The 16,217-nt window shown below is 64.7% G+C and overlaps 3 protein-coding genes across 4 annotated transcripts; all 3 read left to right on the top strand.

Moving 5' to 3' along the window:
* Positions 1 to 88: 88 nt before the first annotated feature.
* PRUNE1 (prune exopolyphosphatase 1) lies at positions 89 to 6,711 on the top strand. 2 transcript variants are annotated; one of them, XM_029056256.2, is made up of 9 exons: positions 89 to 349; positions 2,001 to 2,108; positions 2,829 to 2,927; positions 3,222 to 3,421; positions 3,973 to 4,157; positions 4,370 to 4,528; positions 5,028 to 5,122; positions 5,249 to 5,407; positions 5,897 to 6,711. In XM_029056256.2, exons 1-9 carry the CDS (start codon positions 311 to 313, stop codon positions 6,191 to 6,193), a joined length of 1,341 nt encoding a protein of 446 aa, XP_028912089.1. In that variant the 5' UTR covers positions 89 to 310; the 3' UTR covers positions 6,194 to 6,711. The 2 variants fall into 2 exon arrangements, with proteins under 2 accessions (XP_028912089.1, XP_028912088.1); XM_029056255.2 differs by lacking the exon at positions 2,001 to 2,108 and having other exon boundaries at positions 244 to 349.
* A 1,307-nt stretch (positions 6,712 to 8,018) lies between these two features.
* On the top strand, positions 8,019 to 13,103 carry BNIPL (BCL2 interacting protein like). The gene is made up of 9 exons (XM_029055849.2): positions 8,019 to 8,116; positions 8,227 to 8,291; positions 9,056 to 9,301; positions 10,643 to 10,828; positions 11,476 to 11,578; positions 11,685 to 11,816; positions 12,086 to 12,172; positions 12,548 to 12,646; positions 12,737 to 13,103. Exons 3-9 carry the CDS (start codon positions 9,094 to 9,096, stop codon positions 12,777 to 12,779), a joined length of 858 nt encoding a protein of 285 aa, XP_028911682.1. The 5' UTR covers positions 8,019 to 8,116; positions 8,227 to 8,291; positions 9,056 to 9,093; the 3' UTR covers positions 12,780 to 13,103.
* On the top strand, positions 13,102 to 15,806 carry CX5H1orf56 (chromosome X5 C1orf56 homolog). Its single transcript, XM_039910858.1, has 3 exons — positions 13,102 to 14,307; positions 15,123 to 15,205; positions 15,483 to 15,806. Exons 1-2 carry the CDS (start codon positions 13,102 to 13,104, stop codon positions 15,141 to 15,143), a joined length of 1,227 nt encoding a protein of 408 aa, XP_039766792.1. The 3' UTR covers positions 15,144 to 15,205; positions 15,483 to 15,806.
* The last annotated feature ends 411 nt before the right edge of the window (positions 15,807 to 16,217 follow it).

Genomic DNA, 16,217 nt, shown 5'->3' with positions numbered 1-16,217 from the left:
CAGAGCGGACGTAGCTTGCGTGAGGGGGGGGGCTGGAGCTGGGGCCTCGTGCGTGCGGATGACGTCACTCCCCCCTCCCGCTCTTTAGCCCCAGCGGGCGGGGCCCGCCCCCCTCCGGTGCGTGGCGGTAAGGCGTCCCCGCCCCCTTGTAGGAATTGGGGGCGGGGCCGTGGGCCTGCGGGGCGGCCACGTGGCCCCGCCCCCCCACCCCACCCCCGGGCCCGGGGCCAGGTGTGGCGGGTTCGAGGCCCGAGTCCCGCCTCCCGCCTCCACCCGCGGAGAAGAGGCTGCGCAGCGCCCGGCCTCCGCCATGGAGGCTTTCTTGTGGGGCTGCCGGCCCGTCCTGCAGGTACCGGGGTCAGGGGTCGGGGGCCGGGGCTGGGACCGGGCCGCGGGGAGTAAAGAGAGAACAGTCTGCGGAGATCTGGGGGGGTGGGAGGAGGTGGTGGGGGTATGCGGGGCTGGGAGGGGGCGGTGGGGATGGGAGGGGATTCAGAACAATGAAGGGGGGCTTCTCAGAGGCCATTGGGAGAGGCTGTGGGAGCCGTCTCCGGGGCTTTGGGGTTGACAGGTGGCGGGAGCGGGTGGGGATCGGCGGAGGGGGCCGGGAGAGGTGAGTGGGGGGCATTCGGTCCGTGTCCAGGGCCTGGCCGCCGGGGGAGCGGTTGGGGCCGTTCTAAATAAAGCCTGGGGCTCCCGGTGGTCTCTGAGCCCAGTGAAGAGGGATCCTGGAGGAGAGGGGGTGGGGGCAGTGGTTCTGAAGGCTCGGGGGAGGGCAGGGCAGGGGAGGGGGTCCCAGGCCCCTGACACAATCTTGGGGGCGGGGGAAGGAGCAGGGCCCGGCCTCAATCATTTAAAACAACATTTCAGCGAGGCGACCTCCTTCTAAGCCGACCTCAGCCATTAGCAGACTGCTCCCTTCTCTCCGCCCGGTTGTGTGTATGTGTGTGTGTGTGTGTATGTCTGTCTGCACCCACGCCTGGATCTCTCTGCCTGCGGTGTGTGTGTGTGTGTGTGTGTGTGTGTGTGAGTGACGGCACCCACGCCCGCAGCCCCGAATCCCCCCTGTGCTGCCTAGAAAGAGAAACGCACAGTTGAAACAAGCCGTTTTTCTTTGGCCCGAGAGAACCGCTCCCGCCTGCGACTCTGCTCCAGGTCCAGTGACACTGTGTGAGCGCGCGTGTGTGTATATGTGTACGTGTGTGTCTGAGTGTGCGTGTCCCATGAGGAGGGGGTGTGTCCAGGCGGGAGAGAAGCTCTGGGGCAAGGGTCGGGCCGGGTGGGTCCAGGCCTCCCTGCAGTGAGAGACCGGGGAGTGGTGGCCAGTGCCCGAGGGAGCCGGGCTTTCTCCACCGAGCTGATGGGCCAGTCCTGGCCACCGGGCTCGGCTCCCTCCTGCTCGTCTCTGCTAGCCCCCATCCCCCGCTCCCCCCCACCCTGAGGCTCTACTTTCTTCGTGGGCCCTCCCCTCTGGACTGTAACCTCATGGTGGGCAGGGAATTTATCTGTTTATCGTATTCTCTTAAGCACTTACTACAGTGCTCTGCACACGTAAGCGCTCAATAAATACGATTGGCTGGCCGTCCGAGGGCCGTATTGGCCCACAGTGGCCCTAATCTGACGTGTGGCCGGTCTTTGGGGACATTCCAGCCGATGGGTGACCCCGTTCTGGAAGCAGGACCCCGGCCTGGTTGGCCTTGGGGCTACGGGCTGACCGGCCCCCACTCCTCCGACCCGGGCCGGTGAGGCGGTACTGATATCTGGGCACAGAGGCCTCGGGAAACACTTGGGCCCCAGCCCACTCTGGCCATCTGCCTCTGTTTCTTCAGGTGTGGGGGCGGGGGGTGATGCGGGGGAGAATCCGCGGGGACCCCCTCGCTGGCCAGCGGGCACGGCTCAGCCGTCGCTGGGAAACGGTGGCGTTGCCTGGCGTGGGCCGGAGCGGAGCTGAAGGCGGTGGCGGCCCTGGACACCTGTCTCCCCTCCCCCTGGGCCACGAGCCCCTCTTTCTAGCCGCCCCTGCCTCCGGGAAGAACCCTGGGATTGGACCCACCCGGGGAACGCTCTGCCGCCGGGACCCCCCACCCATCTCTTTGGAATTTGAGAAGGTGGGGGCCGGGGGGCGCCGTGTGTGTGTGTGTGTGTGTGTGTGTGTGTGTGCGCATGTGTGTGAGAGAGAGCCATGAGGTGGGTGCTGTTTTCTGACACCTTTGGTCTCAGGCAATTTGAGACAGAAGTCATTATGACAGCTGACTGTCCCTTCCCCTCCCCCAGCAGAAGCTCAGATTTATGAGGGCTTTTAAACTCTTTCTGTCTCTTGTATATAGCACAGTGTCTTTCCCAGCTGCTTCTTCCCTTCCCCTCCCCTCGCTCCAGCCCCCCTTCTCCGGAAGGAGTCGGTGGTCAGGAGGAGGGGTCCCTGAGACTCAGCACCCCTTCCTCACCTTCCCTGCCCCATCCTGTTTTTTGTGGGGCTGGTGGGGGCCTGGGTCCCCAGTGGGGACAGGCTCTCGAGGTGGCCCCAGGTTGCATCTCTGTGTCGCGGCAGCTCTTCTGAGCCAACCTACCATGGGCTCTTCCCCCCTCCCCCTTTAAAACAAGCAACATCCATGATCCTCCTTGTTGCCCTTCAGGAGGGTGGGGCTGAAGCCCAGAGAAGTCAAGCGACTTGCCCAAAATCACACAGCACTGGGGAACAGGTGGAATGATCGGTCCCGCCCTCTCCTGTCCTCCCCTTCCCCCCGGGCCCCCGAGACTCCACTGGATGGGACCCCCCACCCCCAGCTTCTTTCTGCCTGTCCGCCCCCCACCCCTCCACACCCTGACAGGAGCAGAGCGTCGGTGAGGTGCACGTGGTGTTGGGAAATGAAGCCTGTGACCTGGACTCCATGGTGTCTGCCTTGGCCCTGGCCTTCTTCCTGTCACGGGTGAGGGCCGGCCGAGGGGCTTGGGGGCCTGGGTTGGAGAAGAGTCACCCACCCTCTGGAAGCTCCCATCATCTGTGGTATTTATTGAGTGCTTACTGTGGGCAGAGCAGTGTACTAAGCGCTTGAAAGAGTAAAATGTACAATAGAGTTGGTAGACAGTGCTCCCCGCCTAGGACAGACACTGGGGTTGAGGGTGAATCGGGGGGTGGGGAGGGGTGTCCGGGCTATGGGGCGGACAGGGTGGTCGCGGTGCCGCCCCAGCATCCCCCCACCCCCCCACTCCCTCCCCGGCAGACATCGGCCCAGCCCTCTGCCGTGCCCCTGCTGAACGTGGCACGGGGTGAGCTTCCCCTGCGGGGCGACAGCGTGGCCCTGCTCCGTCGGCTGCACCTCCCCGAGGCCGCCCTCATCTTCCGGGACGAGGTAGACCTGCACGCCCTCCACCGGGCCGGACGGCTCTCCCTCACCCTCGTCGACCACCACGTCCTGCCCAGGCACGCCTCCCGCTGCCAGGAGGGGGGTGGGGGGCATCGTATTTCTGTACAGAGCGCTGGGACCAAACACCCAGGTGGGAATTGGACCCGGTCCTGATCCCTCGGGTCGGGGCGAAGCCGGGCTGAGAGGAGCGAGGAGGGGGGCTATTAACCGAGCCTGGAAGACCCCCCCAGGATCACCATTCAGCCGGAGGGGTTCCCTCAGAGGTCCGAGCTGGAGCCAGCTGGGAGCTGGGGCGGGGAGAGAGATGCTGGCTGTGAGTAGGGAATCCAGGGCGACAGGGATGAACCGAATTCCCAGGGACCCTAGGTTTCTCCCTTGCTGCCGGGTTCCAGTACGTGCCCCCCACCCCCAGGCTTATTTCTCTCCCGCGACCCTCGTCCGCCCTTCTTCCTGACACTGACCTGTGGACACTATCCTGGGTGTTTGACAGCTGAGGCCCCAAGGTGTGAGCAAGATGAGGGGGAAGGGCAGGGTGGTGTACTCAGGGTCTCGATAGGGGGAGGCAAGGCTCCCCTCACCGCTTCTCTGTCCCGTCCCCTCCCCGCAGCAGCGACGCGGCCCTGGAGGAGGTGGTAACGGAGGTCCTGGACCACCGGCCCCTGGAGAAACAGTGGGCGGCCCCCTGCCGGGTCAAGGCCGAGCCCGTGGGGTCGTGCACCACGCTGGTGGCCGAGCGGATCCTGCAGGAGGCGCCCCACATCCTGGACCCACAGCTGGCGGCGCTCCTGCACGGTCAGTGTCCGGGGGCTGCAGGGGGGCGGTGGGGAGGTCATCCTGTCCCTCTCCCTGCCTCGGGCCCTCCTGTCCCCGCGCCGGTGTCATCCCACCCAGAAAGTCTCAGGCTCTGGGGTAGGGCAAATTCCGCCCCACCAGGGTCATCCTGTCCATCCCCATGCCCCTGACGGGGAGGACGACCCTCATCAGCGGCCCTCCCGGCTGTCCAGGGACCATCGTGCTGGACTGTGTCGACCTGTCCCCCGCGGCCGGGAAGGTGACCCCCAGGGACGCCCGCTGCGTGGAGGAGCTGGAGTCCCGCTTCCCCGAGCTGGCCCCCCACAGCCGCATCTTCCAGGTCCTGCAGGAGGCCAAGTTCGACGTCTCGGGTGAGGCCCTTCCCGTCCTCTGTCGGCTGCGGGAGACGGAGTGGGGGCTGAGGGTGGGACCCTCTCCCCCCATTGGGTGGGTGGAAAGAAATCAGGCATAGCAGGTGAGAAGTAAGGCGGCGACCAGGTGGTGATTTGAGCCTGTAAGGGCCTTACTGGACACCTGAGAAAACGCAACAGAAATTGGAGATGAGTTCCCTGCCTGTAAGGAGCTTCCAAATCTTGTCGGGAGGCTGGCGACGGACGCAGATCGTTTACCGAGGGGGGAGCGGAGGACGGGGATGAAGGAACGAAGCTCAGGCCTGCCTGTGGGACGAGTCGTCCCTAGATGATGAAGTGGAAATTTTCGGCGGCGGGTGACCTCGGGCGAGTTTCTCTGGCCTCAGTTTCCCCAGCTGTAAAAGGGGGAGCCTATGCCCTCCCTCCCCCAAGAGGGCGAGGCCCGTGGGGAGCAGGGGCTGTGAAGGAGCTGACCCTTGCCGTCCCTTTTCGCCCACAGGCCTGACCACGGAGCAGATGCTGAGGAAGGACCTGAAGGTCATCTCGGGGGAGGGCGGGACCCTGGCCCTCAGCGCTATCTACCTCACCCTGGAGGTAGGGCCCCGAACGGGCCGGGCAGGGGGAGGAGATGGGTCGTGGGGGGTGGGGCCCTCTGGGTCCCCCTCCCCACAACCCTCCCCACAACCCTCCCACCCTCAGCTTCCCTCTCCCGACCCCCAGGCATTCCTGCAGCGGGCGGACCTGGCCCTAGAGCTGGCGGCCTTCTGCCAGGGGCGGGGCTACGACGGGCTGGTGGCCATGACCATCTCATTTGACGCATCCGGCCGGCCCACGCGGCACATCGTCGTCTTCTGCCCCCATGCTGAGCTGCGTGCCGCGGTCAGTTCCTTTCTTCCCCCGACGGGGTCCACTCCCCTTCCTCCACACCAATGCCTCCCTTTCCCCCCACCATGTACACATACACGGTGCTTGGAGAGGAAGGAGGGATGGAGGGAGGAGGGGAGATAGGCCCTGCCCATCTTATGGAGGAGACAGGAGAGAGAAAGAGACACCACACTCTGTCTCTCTCTCCCCAGAATGAGGAAGAGACGGGGCCCTGCCCATGATGGGCTACCTATCTGATGGTGGAGATGGGACACACACACACACACACACACACTCTCTCTCTCTCTCTCTCTCTCTCTCTCTCTCTCTCTCACTCACACTCTCTGCTGGGTACTGGGGAGGGACAGAGGGAGGAAGAAATGCAGCCCTTTCCCCCAGGTCCCCTGTCCCTTATTAGGCAAAGAGTGGGGGCAGAGAGTTGGTCTCTCCCCGCTTGGTCCCCTCGCCGGCCCCTGACGGGCCCCTCCATTCTGTGCCCCCTAGGTATGCGAGACACTGGAGCAGGCCCAGAGTCCAGCCCTGGGCCTCAGCCCGGTCCCGAGTCCGCACCCCGACCTCAGCGCCTTCACCCAGGCCAACGCCACGGCCTCACGCAAGGCCGTCCTGCCCCTCCTGCGCGCCCGCCTCGCGCCCCCCGAGGATGACCCCCCATTGCCCCCAACCCCCATGAACAGCTTGGTGGACGAGTGCCCGCTGGCTCGGGGGCTGCCCGGCCTCTCGGCCGAAGCCGTCTTCGAGAAGTGCAATCAGATCACCCTGGCCCGCTCTGCTGCCAAGTGACCCCCAACCCCCGTGTGTGCCCCCTTCCCACCTTCCCGGACTTTGTGAATTATTTAATTTAGTTCTGGAAACATGCACTGATTTTCACCCCCCACCCCCCCTCACAAACACACCCCTACCCACCCTCCCCCAGGACTGAAGAAGAAGCGAGGAGTGGTGCCAGCAGACAATCGTGGGCAGGGGCATGGGCTGTGGACAATCATCGGCAGGGGTGTGGGCTTCTGCCTCCCCCCGGGCCCAGCCCCTCCTCCCCGCCAGGGGGACCCTCCCCAGGGGTGTATGAATCCGGCTCGCCCTTTCCCCAGTGGGGTCTCGGGACTGTTGGAGACTCCTTGGGGTGGTGGGCTTGGGCCCCGGCCCCCCGCATCCCTCCTAGGGCCGGGTTGCTGCAGGTTTCATCAGTGGTGGGGAGGGGCCCGCGGGCCAGTCCCGGAGCCGAAGGGAGCCGTTGGAGCCTGTAAGCTGACGCAGAGGCCTCTCGGCGTCTTGTTCGGGCAATAAATGAGGTTTTCCTGTGCTCTCATGTCCTCTTTACACAGACGCGTGTACACACCCGTTGCCCACTCCCTTCACAAGAAAAAAAAAATTGCCGTCTCGACTGTCTGAAAAATCTCACCTCGCTCCCTCCCGCTGCAGCTCCTGGGGAATGGTGGGTGGGAGTGGGGGTGGAGCGGGTGGAGAACCCCCTGCCAAAACCCAAGGTCCCAACGGCCTCAGCCACAACCTCCTGCCTCTCCCTCCCTCCCTGGGCGGAAGGTCCTGGGGAGCAGGGGGGCGCACCCCCAAAACTGAAGCCCGGTCTGCCCTCCGCCTTGGCGCAGCCGGGGACCTTCTGGCTGAGGACCTCCTTCTCCTCCTTCTTCCTCCTCCTCCCCCCCCAGGGCGGGGAAGGGCCCCGGGTGCCCTCCCCACCTGGCGCGTTCTGGTTCTTTGGGCGAAGTCTCGGCGCAGGTGGGGAGAGGTGGCAGAACCTGTTTGGGAGAATCGCGCTTCCCCCGCTCCGGCTCCAGCTCCGGTCCACAGTCGCCCGGCCCGCCGGACGAAGCCGGCCCGGAACCGGGCCACCACCCCCCCGCCGCCCCTCCAGCCCCGCCGCTTCTGGCCACCTGTCCGCCCGCCCCTCCGGCCGGCCGCCTGTCCGCCCGCCCGCCCCTCCGGCCAGAGATGGAGCCCCGGCGGGAGCCTCCAGCGAGGGCGCCGGGACACGGGTGAGTCCCGACCCCCGGCTCCCCTCCGGGCCGGGGGGCGGCCTGGATTCTGGGCGCCAACGGGGGAGGGGTCCGGGCTGGGCCGGGGCCGGGTTCCGGTCCTGCCGCTGCCCGTGCGCGCCCCCTCCCTCCCCCACTCCCACCCCCACCTAGGGTGCCCCTGCCTGCCTCCTCCGGCTGGGCCTCTCTGCTCGGGCCTCGCCCCCCGCTCTCTCCCCGGCCCCGGCACCCCTGACCCCCCCGGGCTTCTCAGCCGGCTCTGTGGGGCCCGACACCGTCCCCCACCTACACACACACCGGGGGACAGCTGGATGGGGGCGGGCCGGGCCCGGGATCTCCCAAACACCGCTCCCCCTCCTCCCCAGCGGCCCCCTCCCCCACCTACACACACACACACACGCGGAATGGCGGGGAAACTGAGGCTGGGGCAGCAGGGAGGAGGAAGATGGGGATTGGGGGAAGCTGGTTGTGGAGGGAGGGAGGGGGCTGTCAGGGCACCCACCCCCAATCCGCCCCCACCCCTGCCCAGGGAGATCCCCGCGGAGGCAGAGGCAGAGGCTGAGGCTGAGGCTGAGGCTGAGGCGGGCCCGGGGGTGGAGGCGGCCACTGGGCCTGGGCCGGGGCCTGGGCCTGAGCCGGGGCCGGGGGCGGCCTTGGCCCTGCAGCTGGGCGAGCTGGAGCTGAAGGAAGAATGGCAGGATGAGGAATTTCCCAGGTGAGGCGCGGGGCGGGGGTGTGAGGAGCCTAATGTTGGGTGGGGGCGGCGGGGAAGGGCGTCCAACCACCCTTCATTGCCCCCGTGCCCCCCTCTCCTCCGGCCCCCAGACCGCTCCCCGAGGAGACCGTCTCCTCCGAGGATGCCGAGGAGGTTGGGGAGGGTCCCCATCTTGGTGAGTCACATCCCAGACCTCCCCAAACCCCTCCTTCCCTCCAGGCCACCCCTCCTTCCTCCCCAGACCTCCCCAACCTCTTCTTCCCTCCGGACTCCCCCTCCTTCCTCCCTAGAGCCCCCCAAACCACTCCTTCCCTCCAGGCCACCCCTCCTTCCTCCCCAGACCCCCCTCAACCCCTTCTTCCCTCCAGCCCACCCCTCCTTCCTCCCCAGACCCCCCCAACTTCTCCTTCCCTCCGGACCCCCTTCCTTCCTTCCCAGAGCCCCCCAAACCACTCCTTCCCTCCAGGCTACCCCTCCTTCCTCCCCAGACCGCCCCCCAACCCCTCCTTCCCTCCAGGCCACCCCTCCTTCCTCCCCAGACCCCCCTCAACCCCTTCTTCCCTCCAGCCCACCCCTCCTTCCTCCCCAGACCCCCCTCAACCCCTTCCCTCCAGCCCATTCCTCCTTCCTCCCCAGACCCCCCCAACCTCTCCTTCCCTCCGGACCCCCTTCCTTCCTTCCCAGAGCCCCCCAAACCACTCCTTCCCTCCAGGCCACCCCTCCTTCCTCCCCAGACCGCCCCCCAACCCCTCCTTCCCTCCAGGCCACCCCTCCTTCCTCCCCAGACCGCCCCCCAACCCCTCCTTCCCTCCAGGCCACCCCTCCTTCCTCGCCAGATCCCCCTCAACCCCTCCTTCCCTCCAGACCACCCCTCCTTCCCCCCGACCCTTCAGTCCACCGCTCCCCCCGATCCCCGGCTTGTGGGCCGTCGCCCCGCAGGTCCCCGGAGCACGCTGGCCCTGTGCGGGCGGCGGCCCATGAGGAAGCGTCTGTCGGCGCCGGAGCTGCGGCTGAGCCTGGGGCCGGGGGGGCGGCCCGGCGGGGGCTCCCGGACCCCCGGGCCCGCGGCCAGCCCCTCCCCCAGCAGCGGCGGCAGCAGCAGCAGCTCCGACCTGCGGCTGGACGAGCTGGAGACGCCCTCGGACTCGGAGCAGCTGGACGGCGGCCACGACTTCGACTGGGAAGGTGGGTGGGGCCGCCGGGGCCGGGGCAGGCGCTAACCAATGGGAGCGGGACTTTATTAATAATAATAATAATAATGTTGGTATTTGTTAAGCACTTACTATGTGCAGAGCACTGTTCTAAGCGCTAGGGGAGATACAGGGTCATCAGGTTGTCCCACGTGAGGCTCAGTCATCACCATTTTACAGATGAGGTCACTGAGGCCCAGAGAAGTTAAATGACTTGCCCACAGTCACACGGCTTTAGGGGTCTGGGGGTGGGAACCAATGGGGGCGCCAGTTTAGGGGTCTGGGGGCGGGGCTGGAGACACTAAACAGAGGAAAGTGAGGAGGGGTCGGTGAGGTTGAAAACTGGAGGTCCTGAGTAGGGGGGGGACAATGGGCGGGGAAGGGGCTTAAATCCTTTTTGAAGGGTACTTATTGAGCATTTACTCTGGTCAATCAATCGTATTTATTGAGCGCTCACTATGTGCAGTGTACTGAGAAGTAGCGTGGCCTAGCGGCTAGAGCTTGGGGCCTGGGAGTCAGAGGACCCGGTTGCCAATTCTGGCTTTTCCACTCGGCTGCTCTGTGACTTTAGGCAAGTCATTTCACTTCTCTGAGCCTCAGTTACCTCGTCTATAAAACGGGGATTATGACTGTGAGCCCCATGAGGGACAGGGACTGCATCCAACCTGATCTGCTTGGATCCGCCCCAGCACTCAGTACATCTGGCCCACGGTAAGCACTTAACAAATACCACAATTACTTATTTTACTATTATTATTTGAAACGGTCACAACCTCTTGTGGCATTTTTATACATAATCTTACACTGACCCCCGTCCAGACCATCAGCTCATTATGGGCAGGGAACGTGTCCACTAATTCTGACTTACAATACTCACCCAAGGGCTTAATACAGTGCTCTCCACATAGTGAGCACTCAATAAATGATTGATAGTCCCTTTCTCATCTACCTCTTGTCCTCTCCCTGGCACTTAGTACTGCCCTGCCCACAGTAATCGCTCAATAAGCCCCATTGAGTGATTCCTCCTACTATAGTTAAGGTATTAAGTGCTTACAACGTGCCAGTCACTGTACTTAGTGTTTGGATAGATCCAAGCTGAACAGGTTGGACACAGTCCACGTCCCACAGTATCTTTGAGCCTCTGTTCATCACTATTTCAGCGACGTTCTCCCCGCTGCTAGATTGTAAACTCCTGGAGAGTAGGGATCGGGTCTAAGGTTATGGCACTCTCCCGAGCGCTTGGCCTGGTGCCCTGCCCACAGCAGGTGTCCATTCGAGGCTTTTGGACGGACAGTTGGACAGATGGACGGACTGGTGGGTGTGTCTCGGTTCCCAGATGAGCTGCCACGGGCTGGGTCGGAGCTGGGGGTCAGCGCGGCAGCGGAGAGGCTGGGCCGGGGCTGCGTGTGGGACATGGCCGGCTCGGACGGGCGACACTGGAGGGTCTTCCGGATGGGCGAGCGGGAGCAGCGGGTGGACATGTCCGTCATCGAGCCCTATAAGAAGGTCCTGTCGCATGGAGGTGATGCTTACCCTGCCCCCACCCAGCCTGGGGTACCCCCCCCTTCCCTAAAACCCTCTCTCCCCCACCCTGTTCCCCTCTCTTTTCCTTCCAGTCTGCCCCTACCCTTAGTAACAATAATATTATTCATTCAATCGTATTTATTGAGCGCTTACTGTGTGTAGAGCACCATACTAAGAGTTTGGAAAAGTGCGATACAACAATAAACAGACACATTCCCTGCCCACAAAGAGCTTACTATGGTACTTGTTAAGCATTTACTGTGTGCCAAGCACTGTTCTGAGCACTGGGGTAGATATAAGGTGATCAGGTGGGACACGGTCCCTGTCCCACATGGGGCTCTCACTCACTCCCCATCTTACAGATGAAGTAACCGAGGCCCAGAGATGTTAAGTGACTTGCCAATGTCACACAGCAGACACGTGGCAGAACCGGGATTAGAACCCAGGTCCTTCCAACTCTGTGGATACACTAACTGAACGACTGCAGATGGAGGTGGGGCGTTTTGGGAGAGATGTGTCCATGGTGTCCCTACGGGTGGAGATGACTCACAGCATAAGACAAGACAATACCTTCCAACTTCCAGGCCCAAGTTCTTGTCTACTAAGCCTGTACTGCTTCTCAGTGACCCTTGACCCCACTTCCAGGTTACCACGGCGACGGCCTCAACGCAGTCATCCTGTTTGCCTCCTGCTACCTTCCCCGCAGCTCCATCCCAGACTACCCTTACGTTATGGAGCAGCTGTTCAGGTGAGGAGGGGATCTGGGGACATGGGGCGGGGGGGGGGGGGGGGGGGGCGAGCAAGGCCCCCTCCACCCTGTGGCTCGACAGTCCACCCTTCTGTCCCGCCCCCAGGTACATAGTGGGGACCCTGGAGCTGCTGGTCGCGGAGAATTACCTCCTGGTCTACCTCAGCGGGGCCACGGCCCGTGGACAGGTACCCTCCCTGGCCTGGATCCGGCAGTGTTACCGAACCCTGGACCGCAGGTGAGTCTGGCCCGGCCCCATTTCCCCCAACCCAGGCTGACTTTTGGGATCCCCGTGAAGGAACCTGGGGAGAGAGACGAAGCCCTGAGATGAGAAGACTTTGGTGGGGGTGTGGTCAGCCCTAGCCAGGGAGGAGGAGGAGGACACAGGAGAGAAGGCAGCCGTGTGTGGGCACCAACTTTCCTAGAGCTGGGACCGGGGAAGACGGGGAGAGGACAAGATGGTTCCGAGGACACCCCCACCCTCTCTCCTGCTTCCCCCCCCACCAGACTTCGCAAGAACCTCAGAGCCCTGGTGGTCGTGCATGCCACGTGGTACGTGAAGGCCATGCTGGCGCTGCTCCGCCCCTTCATCAGGTACCAGCGCCCTGCTCCTTCCTACACCCCCATGCTCGGGACCCTCGCCCCCCAAATTCTCTTCTTTCATTCACTCATTCATTCGATCAATCGTATTTACTGAGCGCTTACTGTGTGCAGAGCATGGTACTAAGCGCTTGGAAAGTACAATTCGGCAACAGAGACAATCCCTACCCAACAACGGGCTTGCGGTCTAAAAGGGGGAGACAGACAACAAAAGTAGACAGGCATCAATACCATCCAAATAGATAAATAGAATTATAGATATATATACACATCATTAATAGAATAAATATTTACACATATACACAAGTGCTGAGTCTGGGAAGGCCTCCGGGAGGAGGTGAGCTCTCACCCCTGCTCCCTTCCTGGCAGCTCCAAGTTCAGCCGCAAGATACGGTTCCTGGGCAGCCTGCGGGAGCTGGAGCAGCTGGTCTCCCTGGAGCACGCACACATCCCGGACCCTGTCCGCCAGTGAGTGCCCCCGGCCCGGGGCTGAGGGATGGGGGAGCGGGCGGGGGGCGGGAATTGGACCGCTTCACCCCTCCCCAACTACTCCCCCAGGTTGGACCAGGATCTCCACGGGCCCACCGACGCTCAGGACTGAGACAGGAACAGGACCGGGAAGGGGACGGGTCAGGGTGTATGCCCCACCACCACCACCCTCCACCCATCCGGGACTTTTCACAGCTGCCCCCGCCCTTCCAACGGAGGTGTGGGCAGAACGGGCCGGGTCACCGTGTCCAGCCCCCTGCCTCCAGGCCGGCCTTGGAGGGAAGCAGCGGGTCGGCTTAACTCTTTCCTTTCGAAAGGGGGGGCGTGGGGAGGTTAAGGGCTCTCCGGGGTGGGGTGCAGAGCCGCTTCCAGATGCTTGCGACCCCCTACCCCCATCCCCACCCCGCGCAATTCCGTTGTCTCCAAATAAACCGATGTGCAGCAGCAGCAGCAGAGGCCGCCGCTCTTCTCCCCCCATCCGTCGGTCACCCAGTGGTCCAGGAGGGGGCGCTGCCCCGGGGCCGGAGGAAGGGGGGCGCGCCCGCTCCCGGCCTCGTGGGGGCGCTCGCCGCAAGGATGCGCTGCCCCGAGGCCGGGAGGTGCGCGCCCGCCCCCGGCCTCGAGGGGGCGCCCGCCGCAAGAACGCGGAGAGGGAAGGTTGGGGGGTGGCGCGGCCCCGCGCGCCCGGAGCTAAGGGGAGGCGAGGGGCGCGCACCGGGCGTCGGGGCCGGCGGAGGGTGGTTGGAAGGGGCTCGCGCCCCCCGGAAGCCCCTCGGCGACGCCGCCCTCCCCGCGCCCGCTTTAAACGAATCGCCCCTGGAGCGAGCCACCGCGGCAGCCGGCCGCTGGGCCCGCCTTCCCCCATGGCCCCTCCGCCGGGGCCGCTGCGGCTCCGGCTCCCGCAGCGGCGGCTACTGCTGCTGCTGCTGCTGCTGCTGCTGCCGCCGCCGCCGCCGCTCCCGGGCCGGGCGGGGGCCGAGCTCCACCGCCACCCGACCATTCCCCCGGCGTGGCGGGCGGAGGCGCCGGACCCCACCGAGGAGGACGCCGAGGCCGTGGCCGACCGCCTGGCCGCGCCCGCCGCCGCCGAGCTGCTGTCCGCGTCGGAGGCCACCGCCAACGCCTCCCCCGGCAGGGCCCCTTCCATCCCGCCGGACAAGGCCCACCTGCCCCCGCCCACCGGTCCGGGTCCGGGCCCCGCCGCCGCCCGGCCGCCGCCCGCCCTGGAGCTGCGGCTGCAGCTGCACCCGTGGGGGTCGTGGCACTGCCACTGCGCCTCGGGCTTCATGAGCCGCTCCCGCCGGGTGTCGCTGGCCCCGCCCACCGACGTGCACGTGCGGCCCGGGGCCCTGGCGCGCCTGCGCGGCGAGCGGCGGCCCTGCACCTACCGCCAGTGCCCCGCCTGCAGCGAGGCCCAGGGCCAGTGCCCGCAGGGCGCCGCGCATGCGCGGGGCCGGGGCCGGGGGCAGGGCCAGGGCCAGGGCCAGGGGCAGGGCCAGGGGGCGGGGGCGGCCCTGGAGGAGTCCAGCCCGCTGGCCCTGGAGGAGGCCGCAGCCTTCTGGAGGCGCCTGCGCGCCAACCTCGAGGACATCTGGGCCCAGCTCGCCGCCCTCCTGGGCACCTGGGACGTCGAGCCCCCGGTGAGCGGGGGGCGGGGGGAGGGAGGGGGGAAGGAGAGAGGGAGGGGAGGGGCCGGGGAGGAGGAAGGAAAGGAGGGGGAAGGGGCAAGAAGGTGGGGGAGGAGAAAGAAGAGCGAAAGGGGGGGCAGGGGGGCACAGTGGAAAGAGCACAGGCCTCGGTGTCAAGGGACCTGGGCCCAAGCGCCAGCCCTGCCACTTGCCCGCTGTGGGACCTTGGGCAAGTCGCATAACTTCTGGGGGCGCCTCGGTTTCCTCATCTGTAAATTGGAGATTTAATACCCACTCTTCCTTAGCCAGCGAACCCAGGGTAGGGAGTAGGGGCCGGGGACTGCGTCTGAGGTGTTTTTAGTGTGTCCCTCCCAGCGCTTGGCAACAGATGAAGCCCCTAATGCAAAACGCAATGATTATTAGGGAGAGGGGGGAGGGGTGGGGGGGCGGTGGGAAAGGAAGACGGGAGAGGGAGACCGGGGAGCGGTCGGACGGCTCCGGTCCATCGGTCACGGGCCCGTTACCTATCGATCAGATGACTGGTCACCGATCCATTATCGAATGGCTCGATCACCCAGTGTGAACGGTCAGCCGCCCGTCTTCGATCGGATTTCCGTCGGCCGAATGACTAGGGCATCACTGGCCGCCGACCCATGGCTATCGATTGCTCGTGGAGTCTCTGCCCCGCGATCCAAGGCCACTGACCACGACTGGTAGCTGACTGTTGGGTTCTCCAGCCTGCCCCCACCCATTGAGCCCCCAGGGGGCTGGGGAGGAGAGGGGTCATCACTCCATCCGTGGGTGATCCATTCATTTCCTGTGACCAGGCTTCCAGTTCTTGTTCCTGATCCGGTCAGTCCATCCCCTCCCCCCAGGGGGGCGGGTGGGCAAGCAGCCCCCGGAACCACCGGTGAGTCTCCCTTGGGCCCGTGGTGGGCGAAGGGGCATTGGTGGGGCAGGCCTCCCAGAGCTTACACTCTCAGATACCACCCTGCCTCCTTTCCCCTGGTTATTCAGGGGCACAAGCCGACCTGTCACACAGTCAGTTGCATAAGTTACCCAGTCCCCCCTTATCTCCCCCTTCTGGGGAGGGGAATGTGAACCTAAAGAAGCTAGCATTGGTGGTGGGGGCGGGGGGGGGGGCAGTATCTTCATTCTCCCTCCATCTCTTTCCCCCCTTGTGCCAGTGCCTATCCCCCCACCCCCCCAACCCTTTAAAGGCCTAAGAAGATTCTGGAACGGAGGATTCACGCTCTGATGAAGCTGGGGGGGGGGGGGGGGCTGTTCTCACAAGCCCATCCCCCTCCTTCTCTCCGAGACCCCACCTACTGCAACTTCTCCTTTTCCTCTCCCTTCCCCTCGCAGAAAAGTAGAGAGAAGCCACAGGTGGTGGTGGGTGGGGGAGGGCAGCCCTGTTTTCCCAGTCATTCTTGGGGGTGTTGGGCGGTTGGACAGTGCCAGCCCCTCCCCAAGGTTGATGTTTTTAATAAACAGCTGTTGGAGAAATCGTTTCCAAAAAGTGCTTTCCTCTGACGTCTCACTGTAGGAGCAGCGGGGGTGAGGGTGGTGGAGGCCCCTGGAGAACACAGAAGAGGCAGCGGGGGTTGGGAGAGCTCCAGGCTCTCAGCCAGCTCAGGGCCCAGGCCCGGACCAGGCACAATGTCTGTCTGTTCGTTTGTTCGGCCCTATGTGCCAGCCGCCGTACTAAGCACTGGGGTACATACGAGCTCATCGGGTTGGACACGGTCCACGTCCCACGTGGGGCTCACGGTCTTCATCCCCATTTTCTAGAAGAGGGAACTGAGGCACACCGAAGCGAAGCGATGTGCCCACGGTCAGGGTTAAGGTTACTATTCATGTTCCCGCGGCGGGGACTCTGCCCATATCTCCGAGGTGGAAGAAGCTTCTGGAAAGGGTGGCCT

Source organism: Ornithorhynchus anatinus, chromosome X5 (assembly GCF_004115215.2).
Source record: "Ornithorhynchus anatinus isolate Pmale09 chromosome X5, mOrnAna1.pri.v4, whole genome shotgun sequence".
Taxonomy (NCBI): domain Eukaryota; kingdom Metazoa; phylum Chordata; class Mammalia; order Monotremata; family Ornithorhynchidae; genus Ornithorhynchus; species Ornithorhynchus anatinus.
Note: the sequence above shows the minus strand (reverse complement) of the source record. Positions and strands in the feature narration are given on the sequence as shown.

Excerpts from the sequence above, each read along its gene's own strand:
- PRUNE1 (XM_029056256.2), top strand. The coding sequence starts at position 311 with ATGGAGGCTTTCTTGTGGGGCTGCCGGCCCGTCCTGCAG. Across the intron at positions 350-2,000 it reads GCTGCCGGCCCGTCCTGCAG|CCCCTCTTTCTAGCCGCCCC; the intron begins GTACCGGGGTCA and ends CTGGGCCACGAG. Across the intron at positions 5,123-5,248 it reads CTATCTACCTCACCCTGGAG|GCATTCCTGCAGCGGGCGGA; the intron begins GTAGGGCCCCGA and ends CCCGACCCCCAG.
- BNIPL (XM_029055849.2), top strand. The coding sequence starts at position 9,094 with ATGAGGAAGCGTCTGTCGGCGCCGGAGCTGCGGCTGAGCCTGGGGCCG. Across the intron at positions 10,829-11,475 it reads GAAGGTCCTGTCGCATGGAG|GTTACCACGGCGACGGCCTC; the intron begins GTGATGCTTACC and ends CCCCACTTCCAG. Across the intron at positions 12,647-12,736 it reads ATCCCGGACCCTGTCCGCCA|GTTGGACCAGGATCTCCACG; the intron begins GTGAGTGCCCCC and ends CTACTCCCCCAG.
- CX5H1orf56 (XM_039910858.1), top strand. The coding sequence starts at position 13,102 with ATGTGCAGCAGCAGCAGCAGAGGCCGCCGCTCTTCTCCCCCCATCCGT. Across the intron at positions 14,308-15,122 it reads CCTGGGACGTCGAGCCCCCG|GCTTCCAGTTCTTGTTCCTG; the intron begins GTGAGCGGGGGG and ends TCCTGTGACCAG.